This window comes from Rhea pennata, chromosome 18, assembly GCF_028389875.1.
Source record: "Rhea pennata isolate bPtePen1 chromosome 18, bPtePen1.pri, whole genome shotgun sequence".
NCBI classification, from domain to species: Eukaryota; Metazoa; Chordata; class Aves; order Rheiformes; family Rheidae; genus Rhea; species Rhea pennata.
The window spans coordinates 11312459-11328538 of record NC_084680.1 but is presented as its reverse complement, the minus strand read 5'-3'; the positions used below and the strand labels follow the sequence as shown (position 1 = coordinate 11328538).

Below are 16080 nucleotides of genomic sequence, written 5' to 3'. Positions count from 1 at the left end.
TTTCACCATTTCCAGTTTAGACCTCATTCAAACTTGCTCATTCCAGCCCAAACTGAGGAAAATCAGAAAACTTCCTGCCAGAAGAAATGCTGATGGCCCAGATCTCTCCTTCGTCCTGCCTGGAAGCCATGGCATAATGCACCCAGGAGGAAAAGGGACACAATTTCCCTCTGGAAACCAACTCTGCACATCTATTAAACCAACAGAAGATGCTGTTCCGCACTGGTGCCTGCTGCAGGTATCAGGCTGCATTATCAGCCAGAAAAAAACATGTTCAGGACCTTAACAACCAGATTAGGAAAATGTTTTCTCATAAATGCTCCGATCCTCATGAATGTATTTTGCATTTGCCAGATAACAGTATCGACAGAAAGAGGCACGCGCAGTTCAGGCAGATCTATGATCTAGCATCAGTGCTGCTCACCTCGCTTAGTGGTTTCACAGAAGAAACTCTGAAAAAATAGACCTCCAACTAGCCTACTTTCAAAAAACCCTGTTTGTAAGGATGCTTTTAGCCCTTTTTGCTAATGGGACTGTTAGGATGCTGCAGACCACAACAACGAGCCACAAGCAGAGGCTGTTGTTAGGGCTGGTTTTATTTTTAGGCAAACTTTTAGTGCCCACTGAAACTGCTCACAACAGCATTTCTCCGAGCCAGCCGCCATCCTGGCTGCTCTCCCTGGCAGGAGCTGCTGATCTGCTCCTGTCCAACCTGCCCATGAGCCTGGGGTGATGCCCCTCGAGGGTGGTCCCACCTCAGCCACATCTGCCCACTGCTCACCTCCATGGGCACCTGAGCTGCAAGGGAGGTGTGCCCGCATTTGAGCCGTTTGGTTCCTGGAGCTAATGCAGCCCTAGCCACAGAGTAATTTTCTCAATGTGATGATACCCTAGGGTGCCCCTACATGCCTCGTTATCTCTTTTTACCTCCTTGCTATGGGACCCTTATCTTGACCTGAGCTGAAATAAGCCTTCTCCTCCCTGCCGAGGTGAGGAAGGAGGTGAGCTTCCCAGTGAGGTGTTGTTCTTCCAGACACTATCCTGGACCTGAGCTTCTGGGAATCCCAAAGCCTGGACAAAACAGCAATACGCTAGCAGCTATTTTGAAGTCCGTTTGACTGTGCTGAATGTAACGAAGTAGAAGGTACTGAAACAGAGTCAAGCACCTCCTTTTTATTCACACCAACCCGCCGAAATCAATAAATTCATTTGTGCGAGATGAACGTTTCTGGGACAGGTTCCCTGCCACCGCATGCACAGAAGAGAAGGTGGCACAGGCCCCACGCAGTGCTGCCCCGAGCGGAGGGCTAGCGCACCCCGACCGGCCCACCGCGCTGGCATTCGGGTAGCTCGCCCTGGAGAAACACCTCAACCTACTGCGTGGAGAAGGGCAGCTCCTGTTTTCTTTCTCAAGTCAGGGAAAGTCCCAACTTAAGCCTAAGATTGGGCCATCACTTGTAGCTCTTAAATGAAAAAAGCAAGAGAAACATTTCCTAACGAGACTCTTCTCGCCCTTGCTCCCTAAAACTTTTTCTTATAGCACAGCAGCGATTTATGTGCTCTGTCAACTGAAACCAGATTCTTTCAAAGGGACTACTTGTATCCCTCCAGCTTTAGACTTGCACTCAGTTGCTCTAACAGCAGGGGCTGATCCCATTTTAGCCTTTAAATAAAACCAGAGCCCATCTGTGGTATGGTGAATCTTCCACTAGATGTCAGGCCAAAATTACCACTCTGCACGTGGCCGGGAACAGTGCACAGCCTGGGGGAGTCAGGTTTGCCTCTGCAAAGCCAGTTGTACATGGGTAGCCTTTTCACTCCTTGACTGCCTTCCACTGGGAGAAGAAATGGACTTTGAACGTGGGTGAGTGGCTCATATACAAAAGCAAATGGTCATTTCAGAGACTCAGGTCCAGGGGTGGGGTGGAAGTGGCTTTTTTTGGATTGCAGCTCACTTACTGAATCGAGCTTCTAGTTCAACAGCTCCCAAAACAGGGGTCATTCATGATCCCAAGCGAGGTCTCAGCAATAAACAGATATTCAAGTCTGACAGAGGTGCTGTGCCAAACTATAGGATTTGAAGTCACAGTCCACAACTGCTTGGGAATAGCTACCTTCAATATAGACATCAGTGTACAAAGCATCAGCTACCAAGGATAAAATTGATCTAAAGTAACATCAAAATCAGACACACAGAACTAAGTTACTGCACTGCTAAAGAACATAAATCAGTCTCTAGTGACTGCTGGTATAGACCAATAATCCATGAACTAAAAAGGTGAGATACTGCATAAGAGCAACCTTCCCAGTGAGAGCAGTCTAGGAGAGAAAAAGGATAAAAAGGAAGATGGACAACAGCGATGGCAGTGTGCTTCTGCCACCCTGGAGGCTGTGCTGGATGCTACCACAACTAAACCATCTGCTGCAGGCCTCATGATGCAGATGGAAGGAAGAGTCAAAATCAAAGCTGAACGTCACTTTACTATGCTAATAGATACTGTGTGCACTTGGTCATGTTTCCCCAGTGCCACGGCCCAGGTCCTGCACTGTAATGACTGGCCACTCCATGCCAACACAAAACACAGAGTGTTTGCCAGCATTATTCTTGTTTTTAACCTGCAGAAAACTGTTTATTTGCCTTATGGGGCCATTGCTGAACCAGTTGTCCCAGATACAAAGCCCTTAGCCCTAGCCCAAGCTCCTCTAGGAGCAACAGCTCCTCTACCTAATTTTGAGGAAATAAGACTAGGGACTCAGGGGATTGCTATCAAACCCCTTGTAGGACCTGCAGCATTTTAAGACTCTGATGATATACAACAATCCCATTTTGCGTACACAGAATGACACAAAACTTCAGTCAAAGAGGAGAAATACATGGATACTCACTCTCTCCCCAGGGTCACCCATTTGGCCCACAGGTCCAGTTGGTCCTGGAGGTCCTGGAAGGCCCTAGCACAGAAAAGAGAAAAAAACAGCTACTAAAGAAGAATATCTTACCATTTGTAATTTATTTGCATAAAAAACAAGAAAAGAATTAGAGCTGTCTGTTTATTTTTACTCCAGAAAATTGACTCCTAAGGGCTTTAATGCACACACACGTCATATGGAAGCGATAGAGCCCCGAGAGCAGCTGCATGCCGAGCATCCACACTCACGCAGAGGTATATATGTGTGCACACTCAACACTGCAGAGCTATGTGCATCCTTTGGAGTACGGTGTAAATAAAGTGCAACTTACTGCCGGGCCTTCGGGACCAGGTGGGCCTTCGACAAGCATACCCTAGAAAAGAGGTAGAAAGACCAGAGATTAGCAAGCCGCATTCTCAAAGTCACCTCAACCACAGGGCTCAAAAGCCAGTGCCTCCATTTGTCCTTAAAAATCTCACACCTTGCTCCTAATGGATGTCAGGGCATCCCAGAGCTGAACAGCTGCTTTCTCTTGAGAACATCTACCACGTCTCCATAGCCAGAGGCACAAATGGCACTGCCCACCGAAAAGCCAAACACCACATCCTTGACTCGTGCAGGGCATGGCAAAAGAACCCTTTCTCTGAGCACCACATCTACCTCTGCCCCAGCGCAGGGTTGGCTTTCCAGCTCTGACCCTCCCCCCTCAGCTCCAGGGCAGGAAAACGGAAAACACCGGGGCACTGGCAAACCTTAATCATGCCAGAGTGGGAGAAGAGCTCTTCTTTCAGAACAAGTTGTCTCTAGATCCAAGCAGCTTAAAGAAAAAAGTTAATAATCAAATTGCACGGTGTTTTTGAAATGACTAGCAGGCTGCACGCTGTGATTTACACTCTATGCACCTATGAAATCATTGTGTGGGCAAAATGGTAGAATAATGTTATTTCATTCTTCCTAATCTAAATATTTTGTCATAACTTTAAAACAGATATATACTCAGTAGAATTGAACTTTTTTTCTTCCTCCCCATATGTACGTAAGAGAGAGGAAATAAACCCTCCCATAAGCCTAGCAAATACCTTCAAGGAAGGAATCAGGATGATCTGTTGTGAAAAATCCCACAGTGAGTGCTGCCCTTTTCTCTCTGGAACCTGTGACCATGCACCCAGCAGGGCAGCTAGTTCAAGCCAAGGCAGGTTCAGCTTGCCAGTTCATCTATAGCAAACGGGGACATTTCTCCTTTGGAATGAAACCAGCCTACACAATTCGGCAAAGACTGAGGCCGCTCACTGAGGGGAAGCCTGGAGGAAGTGAGCCCAAGGATATGATCTTGGGCCGCCTTTGGCTGATCTCCTGGGCTCAGGCTGTGGCTCTAAGCCACTAAAAGGGTCAGCTGAGGCCACAGCAGCCACCACAGCAGACGGGACCGAGCCGAACCTGAAACGTCTAGAGGAACCCAGGGATTCCTGCCGCTGAAGTCCGCAGCCTGTAACCCAAGAAAAGCAAAAATACAGCAAAACATACTGTCTTGTGTGGTCTTTTTCACCGGTAAAGGATTTAGCTCATAGCCTTCACCCCATGTCCATTTTAACAGCAATTTCACACTCTGCTATGGAACTACTCTGCTCTCTTCTGAGGGTAAATTTAGCATAAATCTTAGGAGGCATTCCCTTACCCTGCACTAAAGCCTCACTCCCTAAAGGAAGGTAATTGTTGGTGAAGGCTGCCCAGAAGAGGTAAGGTCTGAAGGAGGTGGTTTTGCCAGGCATGACCTCTCCTAAGCCCTAGGTCCTTTTTGGAGGAGCAAAGAGGATCTTGCAGAGCCCCCAGGAGCAGATGAAACCTCTTCCCCATAGACACCCCAGGAGACATTCTTGCTGAGACCAACGATGGCAATGCTTTAGCGTGGCTGGCTCAGAAATGGACACCAGAGCCAGCCCTTCGCCTCCACTGAGCTAAAAAAACATCTCCAGGCTACTGCAGAGCACTATGGCCCATACACACTGCCCTGGGTTTTTATGGGCTCAGCCTAGCTTTGCCACCACCAGAGCAGGCGCGGACCGTGGCTCTAATTCCCACGGCCGGCTGCCAGAAGAAGGGACATCGGTCTGCAAGGAGGAAGAGCTTGGCCTAATTAGCCAACTCAGGATGCAAACAGCCTTGGCATCTTCCCATATTTATCTGTTGGTTTACGTTGAGCTCCAGTGTTAGGGACATCTGGAGATTCTCCTCAGCAAGAAATCTCAGCTGTTTACATTATCGCTCATCAACACGAGCAACAGGAAACACAGGAGGCACCAGGACCAGAGGGGCAGTGAGGGGGAAAGCCGTGGAGGAGCAGCAGCTCGGACGTGGTGAGCAAACTGCCGACTTGGGACTATCCAGGGGGGAGAAGCGCTGACACTTCCACCCAGACCCCGCCACGGGCAAGACAGCCCAGGCAAATGATCTTTTGAAGGACAAATGTCCTTGGCGATAAGCTTCACCCCAAACTCCTCCCCAGAGCTAAGGCAGCCGTGAGCATCACCCTCGGAAGAGCGAAGGCTTCGACGGGGCAGGGGCAGCCCGGCACCCGGCTGCACCGCGGCTCAGCCCTCGCCCCGCCGTCTCCGAGCGCCTCCGGCACGCTCCAGCCTGTGCTGCCCTGCCGCCTCCAGCGAGCGTCAGCACAGCGTAAGGATTGAAAGACGGATGGTTGGAGCGAAAGGAGGGAAAAACCCAGCAGAATCCAACTGCTGCGGTCGGTTTTTACTCCCTTCTCTCTGCTGCAGCTCTGATCGAGAAAAGATAAAGAGCGCAGCAAATCTGAGCAGCTCTCAGCCGAGCAGGAACCGAGCGGAGGGAGCAACGGCGGCATTTGGTCTTGTTTACTTTCTGGCAAAAGCTATATATGCTCCAGTGTTTTGAAACAGCGAAGGCAGCCAAATTCTTTCTGGATGATTAAACTTAACTATTTTGTTCGCTTTGTAACTTTTCAAATCGGTGCTGGGCGAGGGCAGGCCGAGTCGAAGCAGCTTTGTTCGCGTCTCCCTCCCCGCGCAGCCCCTTCCGCGCCTCGGTTAAGCAAACCGCTCGCGGCTCTGCCTTTGTTTGCAGAACGAGAGCGAGACCCCGAAAGGAAGCGAAGGAAGGAAGGGTCGGAAATGCTTTTATAAGGCACCGGCGCAGGCTTTTAAAACGCCGCTGCTGCATCTCCTCTCCCCCCTCCCCAACCACTGGCAAAAGTATTGGGCAAGAAGGGAAGGGAGAAGGAATTAAAAGAAAAAATAATGGGCTCCGGCTGATGGGAAGTGCTGTCGGCTCTCTGGGCGCCGTGCTGGCACTCCGCCAATCAAAATTAGGTTAATTGAGTTGCTGGTGTGCAGCGAGCGTGCGCTTGGCCTTCGGGGACCCGGGGGACGGGGCTGGACGGTGGTAATTGGAAGGACCCAAATGTCCGCGCTTCCAGCCCAGGGAGGCGGCGGACACAGAGGTTTAACTTGGCATCCTGAAACACTGCAACGGACAGGAAAAAGCGTCTGAGAAACATTGACCTCTTGCTCCTGCTTCATCCTGCTCGGTGGGTGCCTTTCGAGCAAACACCTGCCGCTGTTAAGCCCAGGAGGGCAGCTCAGCAGTGTGGGGTGACAGCTTCATCTGAGGCTGCTTTGCACCTCACCAGCCACCTCACCACTGCTGGCTGAGCTCTGGCTGCAGCCTTGCTGCTCAGAGGTGACAAGCAACAGCTCTTCCCTATGACTCTCTGAAATATCAGGCCAAGTATCTTTGCCCAGCATGACAGAAGCCAGGCAGAAATCATCCAGCTTGGTCCTCACCTACAGGCTTACTCAGTTAGGTACCTATGTTTTTGCAGAAAAACAGCTCCAAAAACAGGCTGGGGTAAATGGTGTGGGCAGAGGAGTAGAGACAGAGTGCTGGTTCTGGCTCCTGGAGCAACACAGGGTTTCTCCAAAAACGCAAGCTTGATGGGAATGGGAGCAGGCAAAAAACCAAACCTCTCTGCTCCCACAGCTATGTGCAGGGAAAACCCTCTTATCTGCACAGAGATGAGCCCATTAGTTGCACATTTAAAGCTGAACCTAAGACATAAGTTGAGATTAGGATACGACCTGGCCATCAACTGTGGGTGCCTGGGAGAGCAAGTTCACAGCACACCCATGCACACATCAAAGCCACTGAAGAGCTGAGAAATTCTCTGTCCATTGCTTCAATTTTAAATAGCCTAAGCTTTGCTTTGACAAATGTGAAGTTTCATGGGAAATTTTGCAGTTCCTGCCTAATTTACTTTGCTTCTTGAAGTTCAAAAAATAATTATTTTATATTAAAAGATTTTTAAATAACCAAGTAATTGTTCCATGGGAAATCCTTCATGCAGCTGTTCCACTGAGAGTATCAAATCATGCAGAGCACACACCCCTTGTACCTTGGCCTTGGAAAAAGAAGGTTGTCCTTACCGGTTCAATAATTGCAGGTTCTCCCTTCTGTCCTTTCTCACCCCGTGGGCCACCAATCTATAGGACACAAAAAAAAAAAAAAAAAAAAAAAAACAAAAAAAAAAAAAAAACAACAAAAAAAAAACAGTCAAAGAGGGCATCACCTGCCCCATCAACTGGAGCCTGAGCAGGAACCTTGGGCAAAATTAGGCAACCAGAGGACTGTCAATATTTGCATAGAAAAGAAATAGACCATCTCTTCCTAGTTTGGGCATGGACTTCTCTCTTGCACAAACATCCATTTCAGGTGGATGAATCCATTACAATTTCCTATAGTATAACTGTGGGAAGACAAACGTTTTTAGCAAAGTTTAGGTATGATCCTGTTCGGAGGCTGGAAAACATACCCCTTCGTAGATGGTGTCCTGGTTGGCAGGCATTCCTGGCCCGATATCAGGAGAGACCGTCCTGTCATAGTAGTTATCATAGTAATTCCCATCATATTCTTTTATTGTTTCTTCAGTGAAATCTTTATCCAGGTCGTCTCCTCCTTGACCAGCCTGAAAACCGAAATAACAACATGTCAATCTGCAAACTTCTCTGGGCTATACATGCTGAGAAATTTAAGGGGAAAATTACGCTTTTTTGGCCAAGTAGAAACTCTTTAGAATAACGGTTGAAAATAAGAAGTACAATAAAAGTTAAAGTTTGGAGTTTAAAGGTTTCCAGTGACCCTTAAGGGACTTCTCCAGTGTCAGGAAAGAAGAACAGGAAGATGGCCACATCTAAGTGTACAACCTGGTGTTCCCCAGGAATTCTCCATCTGCCCATGAAATACACTGCAAGGGTCACACTCTGAGGAAAACAAAACCCAGCCCACAGCAAGAACTTACAGCAGGAGCACCTCACAAGCATTAGGTATGTCTAAAGAAACATGAAGTTTCAGACTCCAGGCCCCAATTTATCTCTCACAGCCTGAATATCAGAGTCACTAGATTATAACTATAAAAAGCCACATGTCCAGGCCCATATTTTAAATCCCTATCAAAATGCAATGTGTCACTATTATGAGTATCAGGTTACAGAAGAAACTTTGGAAAAATCCAAGTTTGCTTATATGAAGAACTCCTGTTTGTTTAGTCTGGGATCCAGGTTGCAATTGTGCTTGTCCTAAGAGCAGGAGCAGAAGTTTTTGCAAATCTGATGCAATAACCCCCAAGTCCTTTCTGAATCTTCAAAGCAACAGATGTATTGTTCACAGACAAGGACGTCTAGATAAATACCAGAATTTCCTTGCTTCTGTCCAGGTCTGCATGTGATAATAACACCCCTGCACATTTTGCAGCCTCATAAGCCAACTGTCCTTTGGCATCCTTCAGTCTGAAGAGCAATATAAAGAAGAATATGTGCCAATAATCATTTTGTTTTCCTTCTTTCCCATCCAGGTAATGATCAAAACAATCTATAAATTGAACTATTTCCAGTGCTTCCAAGAAAAATTATCTCCTCACTACTAAGAATCCAAAATGACTGTTAAATGCCATCACCACTTCCAGATCTTGTTTCTATGCCAGAACTGCTCAGAATCCATAAGCGTGAGCATCTGTATTTAATATGTGAGAGGTTTTAAAATGAAAATACACCAAATACTAAGGGAGTCACCCCACCACCACCTCGCCTTTTTTACTTCTGCAAAAATCAAGGGTTCTTAGCAGAAACTATAGTTCAGTAATTGCTATAAGAATATCTTTTCTTCCTTTAAATATGCAAATGCTGCTATACTAGAAAATCTTTCAGTAATAAGAGAGAGAGTCCTAGAAAACCCCCTGTGGCTATAAACATTCAGAGATTTAGCCACTCTTGTGTTACTTCCTATCCCTGCCCACTTGGTCACCTGATTAATGGGGAAAAATTCATGACAAATCACACTGTCTCGTATTTTTCTGGATCAGAGAATTGAAAAACTGGAGAGAGAAGTATAATCCAAAAGGGCAACACAAAATTTCACAGCCTTGGCCCTGCGACAGAATAGTCCTTTCTCAACACCCTGCAGCTCTCTCTCCCTTCTTCTATTTGCTATACTATTGCCAACTTCTCAAAGCCACTTGGAAAATGATTTTGACTGATTTATAGCATATAGTGAATTGTCCATTTATAGCAAACAGTAGGAAGCCCTAAAAGAAAGTTTCCTTGCCAGGAATTCACATAAAAAACTCTAGCTACTATTCTAGATGAGGACAAAAGTTGATTACAGGTTCTTTTATCAGTTTCTGACACCTTTCGTAAGTGGACTCTAAGCCTTTGGAAAAACAGTCATAGATAGCATGTCCTTGAATAGACTAGACCTGCTTCTAGATCAATTTTGTGAGGTAGCAGAAGTTTGCAGCTTATATTTATAGATATTTTTTTTTCCGAACAAGAACTTGGTGGCAACACTCAACTAAAAATTACTTAGAAAAGTTAGCTTTATTTTTCCTTTATTCCATGTAAATGGATTTTGTACTATCATACTTCTCTTATCCTTTTCAAAAATCTGTTACTTATGTTTGCATTCTGAAGCCTTAAAATCTGTATATCTTTTTATAAAGCTTTTGGAGATAACATAGCAAACTTTCAAATAGCTTTTAACATTCACTTCAAAATGCTTGTTTGAATATTTTGCTTATTATCTCTAAATCAGCTTGCATGTAAAGACACAGTATAACTAGACAGAGGAGAGGTTCTGCATGCTGAGATTTGTGGCACTTGGTGGTGGTGGTGAGAAACCCCAAAGAACAATCTCTCAAAAATGCTGCTAGGAAACCCGGATTAGAAAATAGCCCAGAAGAAAAACAAGAGGTCAAAAAATGACCATGCAAAACACCGCAGTTCTCCTTTGTTGTTAACAATCTCATTTAAATCACCTTTTAGTCTTCCCTTTTGAGAAACTGAGGCAGGTATGGTACATACATCTGGACGAGAAAAGCAAACTACTTGACGAATAGCAGGCAATGAATAAAATATATTTTTCCCCAGTCGCTAGTGTTCATGCGAGCATTGCTGCGTGACGAATCTGTGCAATGCCAGAATTGCTTCGCTGGCATTTATCACGCAGTTACCGGCCACAGCGAAATCCCACTCCGGGGAGAGCTCATTGACTACACCTACCTCCAGAACCTAACACACAGGCTCCAAGAAGTTTCATTTTTGTCACACTCAATTCCCTTATAATCCCCACTGCAGGAGCTACAGCCTTCCCAAGAACACCGCCAAGTCACCTTCAGCCGGAGCAGGCAGGTCCTGCTCTCTCCACAGGTTGGACACTAGGAATCACCGCGTGCACCAGACCAGGATTATCCCATTCGATCCCATAACCTGCCTCCTTCAACAACCTCCGGGCATGACCCCGCCTGGCAGGTAAGGGGATACGGCAGATCTTGGCTTCACCTCTCCCATACTGCAGATTTGCACCTTCACGCTAAGGCTGCCCAGCACGGCTCTGCTGTTTAAGGGCTCAGGCTGCCTTTCCTTGGCTGCAGGCCAAGGGACTATTCCAAACGACGCCGTACTCGCTCAGGGCAACGAGCATCGTTCCCTTGCCTAAACTAGACGAAGAACTTTTGAAATGATGATTCCTTTTTAACTAGCTGAACCACTTCAGCAGTCTATATCTCTTACCAAAATCCTACTTCTAATAACAGGTATTAGGCAGGCAATTATGGGCACAAGACTCCGGATCCTCACTGCCAAAACGCTCATAAGCTGTTTGGTCTGCTGCAGGATTAAAGGATTCAGTTCCCCTAAAAAGTCAAGTCTGCAGGCAGTGCCGTTAGCTTCTGCTTCCAGGTGTAAATCTTGAAATCCGTATGCTCTTGGGCAGTCCTGCCACAGGCTGTCACTATCTGGGAGTCTTTGCTACACCCTGCTGCATTAGCTTTCGCCTCGTTGCATGGGAAGGTCCTGCTGGCAGGACCAGCTACGTCCATTTTCCTGCTTATCTGCTCCTACTTGATCAACTGGAACAACTCGCCATCCCAAGAACAGTCCTACGACCTTCCTCGTTTCACTGCCAGCTCCATCTAATTTACTCAAGGCAGACAATTTGCTCGCTCGCTCTCTCACCTTTGAGATGATTTGCTGAAAGCAGGCTGAGTTTTCACATAGGAAGGCTTTGCAGCATATTGCCTTACCTAAACTTTATTCTTCTTCAATTTCCTTGTCCTAACAGCTAAAGTGGCCTTTGAGCCTCTTATTCCCCTTTCAATTTTTTTTTTTAAGTCACCATATCCAATCTTTAATTCCTCCCTATTACGAAGTTTTAGCCTGGCCAAAGATTTCTGGCTCTTTTTCAGGAAGCAGAAAAGTTTCTCATCCATTAGTTCTCTTAGGTTGGTGCTTGCTTCCTCAACACACTGGAGTGTTTGCTTTTTCTTCTCTGTGCATCATTTTGGACAGTCCAACCTCCTCCTCCACTGCAGTTTTTATCCCCACTTGACTGGACTCATCTTTGCCTTGCCATCAACCCTCAGCTGGGGCTGGCTCCCTTCCTTGCTCCAGCTGTTCAGTTCTTTGGTTGGACACTTTCCATGTGTCCACCTTCCACTTAACTCAAGCTTTCAGGCTCAACTCCAGTTGCTCTGGCCAGCTTTTACTGTCTCTTCTGCTGTCCTTCATTGTCTCTCAGAAAGGTTTGATTTTTGACAGTCCCATAACTAAATTATCATCATTATTATTCAAGTAGGAACCACAAAACTGTTAAGCCTGAACAAACCTCTCAGGAAATATTATCCCACTATTGACTCAACTTGCCGATGATCCTGGGCAATGAAAAAGACACCTTGTCCAGTATAAAGTTATTTCCTTGCATGCTGAGATACACAAACATGCAGGTGCATGGAAACTTACTTCAGTCTGATCTGAGGATGCTACCAATGTTCATGTATTTGAGTACCGATATTAAAAAGCAAAACCTGGGCTAGTTTAAATGGTAGAATATTCACAATGTGACTTCGTTGAAACATATTAAGTGTGGGTGACTAAAAACGTAATTGCTCCACAGAACATCAACTGGGGGAACCGGAATGATATCATCTTTTAGCAGATCTGTGCACAAAAGGAAGTATCCGTCTACAAGAAATTTTAATACTTTGAAATAGAGAGTTTTTTTCTGAATGGTGAAAAATTTAAAAAGAAGCTACAATCCAAAAAAAATCCAAATGCTATGCAGTGAGAGCAGCAAAGAATACTGATGTTCTCTATCAAATCAACATTGTAAGGATTTGTATCAATAGATCTGAAATAAAATTCTTTCACTTAAGATTTTTACGCTAACCCCCATTTTTTATTTCTGTTGAAGCAGCACTCCTCATAGGAAATGCTGATATCAATAAGAATAGGTTTTTCCAGTAGGATAATCCTGAACCAAATTCTACATATCTGTATTCCACACCCTGATATATCTGGAGAGATAATATTTTACAAGAAACTCCCTATTCCAACAACTGCCCAAATCTCTTAAAGCTTTACCATATGGACTATCACATCTGCCTTCTCTGAGGGCTCTGAAATACCAGAACTGACAAAAAAAAATCAAGTTGAATGAAAAAGCATTCATTAAAAATTACATCGGTCTCGTTGTAGGTGATGACTGTACTAGTGGGGAGCTCAGCTTCAACAGCATTTTCCGTAAGTCCACCCTGGGGATCTAGTTCTTCGTTGTAGTTGATATCCTCATAAGGCAGAGGTGTAAAGTACTCTTCGTTGATGGTTTCATAGTTGTACTCATCCACGAGGGGGTCATCCACGGTATGATCCTCCTTCGTCTGCTTGCCAGGGTCCCCTCCATCAGGTGATTGCGTGGGGTCAGGGTAGTCCTATCGCAGGAAGGATTGAAATGTCAGAATCAGAGAAAATAAATGGATATCTGCACCATCCCCCCCATTTATTGCTCTATAAAGTGCAATGTATTATCCACATTTCTGCAAGGACTCCACACTGGTACCTGCTTGGTTTCAGGTCCCTCTCCAGCAGCCGCTTCAGCAGTAGCAGGTTTGGTGGTGGGTGCTTCTGGCTTTACAGCTTCATCCACATCTTCGTAGTAGGGATATTCATAGTAATAAGTATCGGTCTCTCCCTCCCCGTCAGTGTACTGCAAAGAGACCACAAGAAGCGGGAGATGAACAGGCAGCACCCCAGGGCGTTCCTCACCCCCCTCTTTCCAGACTTCGTGTCAGCTGGGCTACGCTGCAGTGCAGAGCCGTACACCAATATATTTCCCTTCCTTTTCTTCATCAGCTTCTGCGATACCTTCGCCCGCAGCCTGGCGAGGGCTTTTGGCTGCTTTGAAAACTACTGTGATTTGAGATCACCAATAACGACTCAAAGTTCTCCCTCAACGGAGAGGGAACGAACCCGCCCCCGAAGGAATTTAGTCGCCCCGGTAACACAATAAAAAAGAAAAATTGTGATTCTTTTTAACCACAAATTGTTGAGACCTTCTGGGTCACACCTCAGTCGTTCAGAGAGAGGATCAAAAAACTCGGATCGCGCAGCCGCCCCGAGAAGCGGCGCTGCTGCCTTCGCTCGTGCGACCGCAATAACGGCGTCGCGGGCGTTCGGCGGAGGGCCGCAGATACGAGCCCAGCCGAAAGCAAGCGCGCCTGCAAATCAGACAGGGAGAGCAGCCAAGATTTTCAGAAGCGCCTGAGGATGCCAGACAGTTTAGTTCCCGTGAGTGAGCTTGAGACCCCTTAAAAAAAAAAAAAGTGCAAGTTTTAGATGATGGATGCAAGGAGTCTTCTGGAAATCAGCCCCATTCAGACATTTCTAATTAGCACCAAAAATAAAAAGGTACTCTATATCTGTAAGGAATAGAGGAAATGTAAGGAAAAGGATCTTTGGCTAAAATCTAATACGGTGCAGCAGTACAGCACAACAATTTACACAGGAGAACATATCACCCTGGAACGTTTCTGTCTGAATAAAATTTAAATAGCAACTGCCTAGGCAAATAGGTATGGCAGGAGGGAATCCTATTTTTTCCAAATAGTAATAATAAAAAAAAGAATTTCTTAATCTTTTAGATGTGTAATAGTAAAAATCAAAATTTAGAAGCAGGTGCTAGCTTTGTAGGCAGTTTCATCAGCCAGGGAAAGTCGGTATTGCAGCTGCAGCTCAGTCTCTTCCATGAGGTTTTGAGCTCCAAGAAACTATTCGTTTCAGCTGCTGGGAACGAGGAGCACAGAAAAACCCCGACGGCAAAAACACAGGCGGCAGCAGAGCTGAGATCCGAACCCACGAGCCCTAAAAACGAGCGCTGCGTTGCCTCCGTCTCGCGGAGGAAGGGAAAAAAATATTGGGGTCAGCAGAGCAGAAAAGGGGGCGAGGGGAGGATGCAACGTTTCCCATCGATCTCGTTACCCGAACGATGCTGCAAGCGCAAGGGGAAAACGGACACCGGGACGGGCAGACGACTCGCGGACGAGCGGTGGGAAAGCCGGAGAGAAGCTCGCCGGCGCCGAGAGCGGCCTTCGTCCCCACCCCTCCGCGTCCCTCCTGCTTACGTATTCGTCCTGGTTGGGGTCCTGGGACTGGGGCGAGTCCGGGATGGCGGTGTCGCAGTCGGGGCTGTAGTGCTCGCAGTAATCGTGGGCTGCTCTGGGGTCCGCCACGATCAGGAGCTGCTGGATGTCGCCCTGCAAGGAGAGGAAAGCGCCGGCGTAAGGGGGACGCCGAAGGCGGCCGCGGGAACCCCCCGCCTCGCCCTCCCCGCCCGTGGCGGCTAGTCTCGTTAAAGAAATCTCCTTTTCTTTTACAAATCTTGCCTCACCTCAGTCTTCCACCCGCGGCAGAGCGCCAAAGGTAGAAACAAGTTAGAGATACGCCTGATAAGCGGGAAAAGAGGGAAGAACTGGAAGCGGACTATTGAAAACCAGATGCACAGCAAGTTTATTAAGCACCGTGACTGCCCACGGATCACTTGATACATAGCAAACTAAGCACAGTATAGCTGAAGCCCAAAGGTCAGCTCAAAATTGCTATGTAGCTTTCTGAAAAACCCTAGCACTGCTCAACCTTTATGCCAAAAAACAGTTTATCCAGTAGATAGTTACATTAAAAAAAAAAAAGAGAGACTTTACTACTTGGATTATTACAGCTGATACTTTAATTGGGGGAAAAAGTCTCATTTAATAATAGAAAAATATTGCTAAGGCATCAGGGAAAGAAAAGGAGCATTACAGCAAAACTGGGAGGATGACTCGGGCATGTAATAGGAACCAGAAGCTCAGAATGGAGTCTGGCCAAAATGTCTAAAAGCCCCATGGAAAACCAAAGTATATTTTTGAAACAACAGGCCAGACCTGCTTTTGTGCATGCAGGCTGCGCCCACTCCATCTGTGGGAGCAGCCAGGCCCAGGGAGGAATTCAGCCCTCCAAGGGATCGGCACATGATGCCGAATGAACACACACCACCGCCACCCACCACCACCCACTTCACCAAAAAAAAGCAGTTTACTTTGCTGGCAGAAATCCATAGAGAAGAAAGGCTTGCCAGGAACCACTGGACTCAGACCCATCCTGCCCTGCTCCATGTTATTGCATCCATTTCTCTGCATCTGTTCTCTGCTCTCAAAAGCTATGCAAGTTATCTTAAAATTGAGCATTGGTTTAAGCTTATTAGTCATAATTTCCTGTGACTAATCTTTTCAAAATTAACAAAATTGTCTGCAAACAGGTTTTCAATTACTGTTTTAGATCAGAA

General features: G+C 46.3%; 1 protein-coding gene across 2 annotated transcripts in view; it reads right to left on the bottom strand.

Moving 5' to 3' along the window:
* The window catches only part of COL5A1 (collagen type V alpha 1 chain), a 168265-nt gene that overhangs the window by 79416 nt on the left and 72769 nt on the right, over positions 1-16080 (bottom strand). For both annotated transcript variants that reach the window (XM_062591272.1, XM_062591273.1), the window contains exons 5-11: positions 14882-15013; positions 13321-13467; positions 12944-13192; positions 7748-7900; positions 7362-7418; positions 3239-3280; positions 2887-2949 (exon numbers count right to left, since the gene is read on the bottom strand). In XM_062591272.1, the coding sequence (XP_062447256.1) occupies positions 2887-2949; positions 3239-3280; positions 7362-7418; positions 7748-7900; positions 12944-13192; positions 13321-13467; positions 14882-15013 (843 nt within the window). The remainder of the gene's footprint in view (positions 1-2886; positions 2950-3238; positions 3281-7361; positions 7419-7747; positions 7901-12943; positions 13193-13320; positions 13468-14881; positions 15014-16080) is intronic.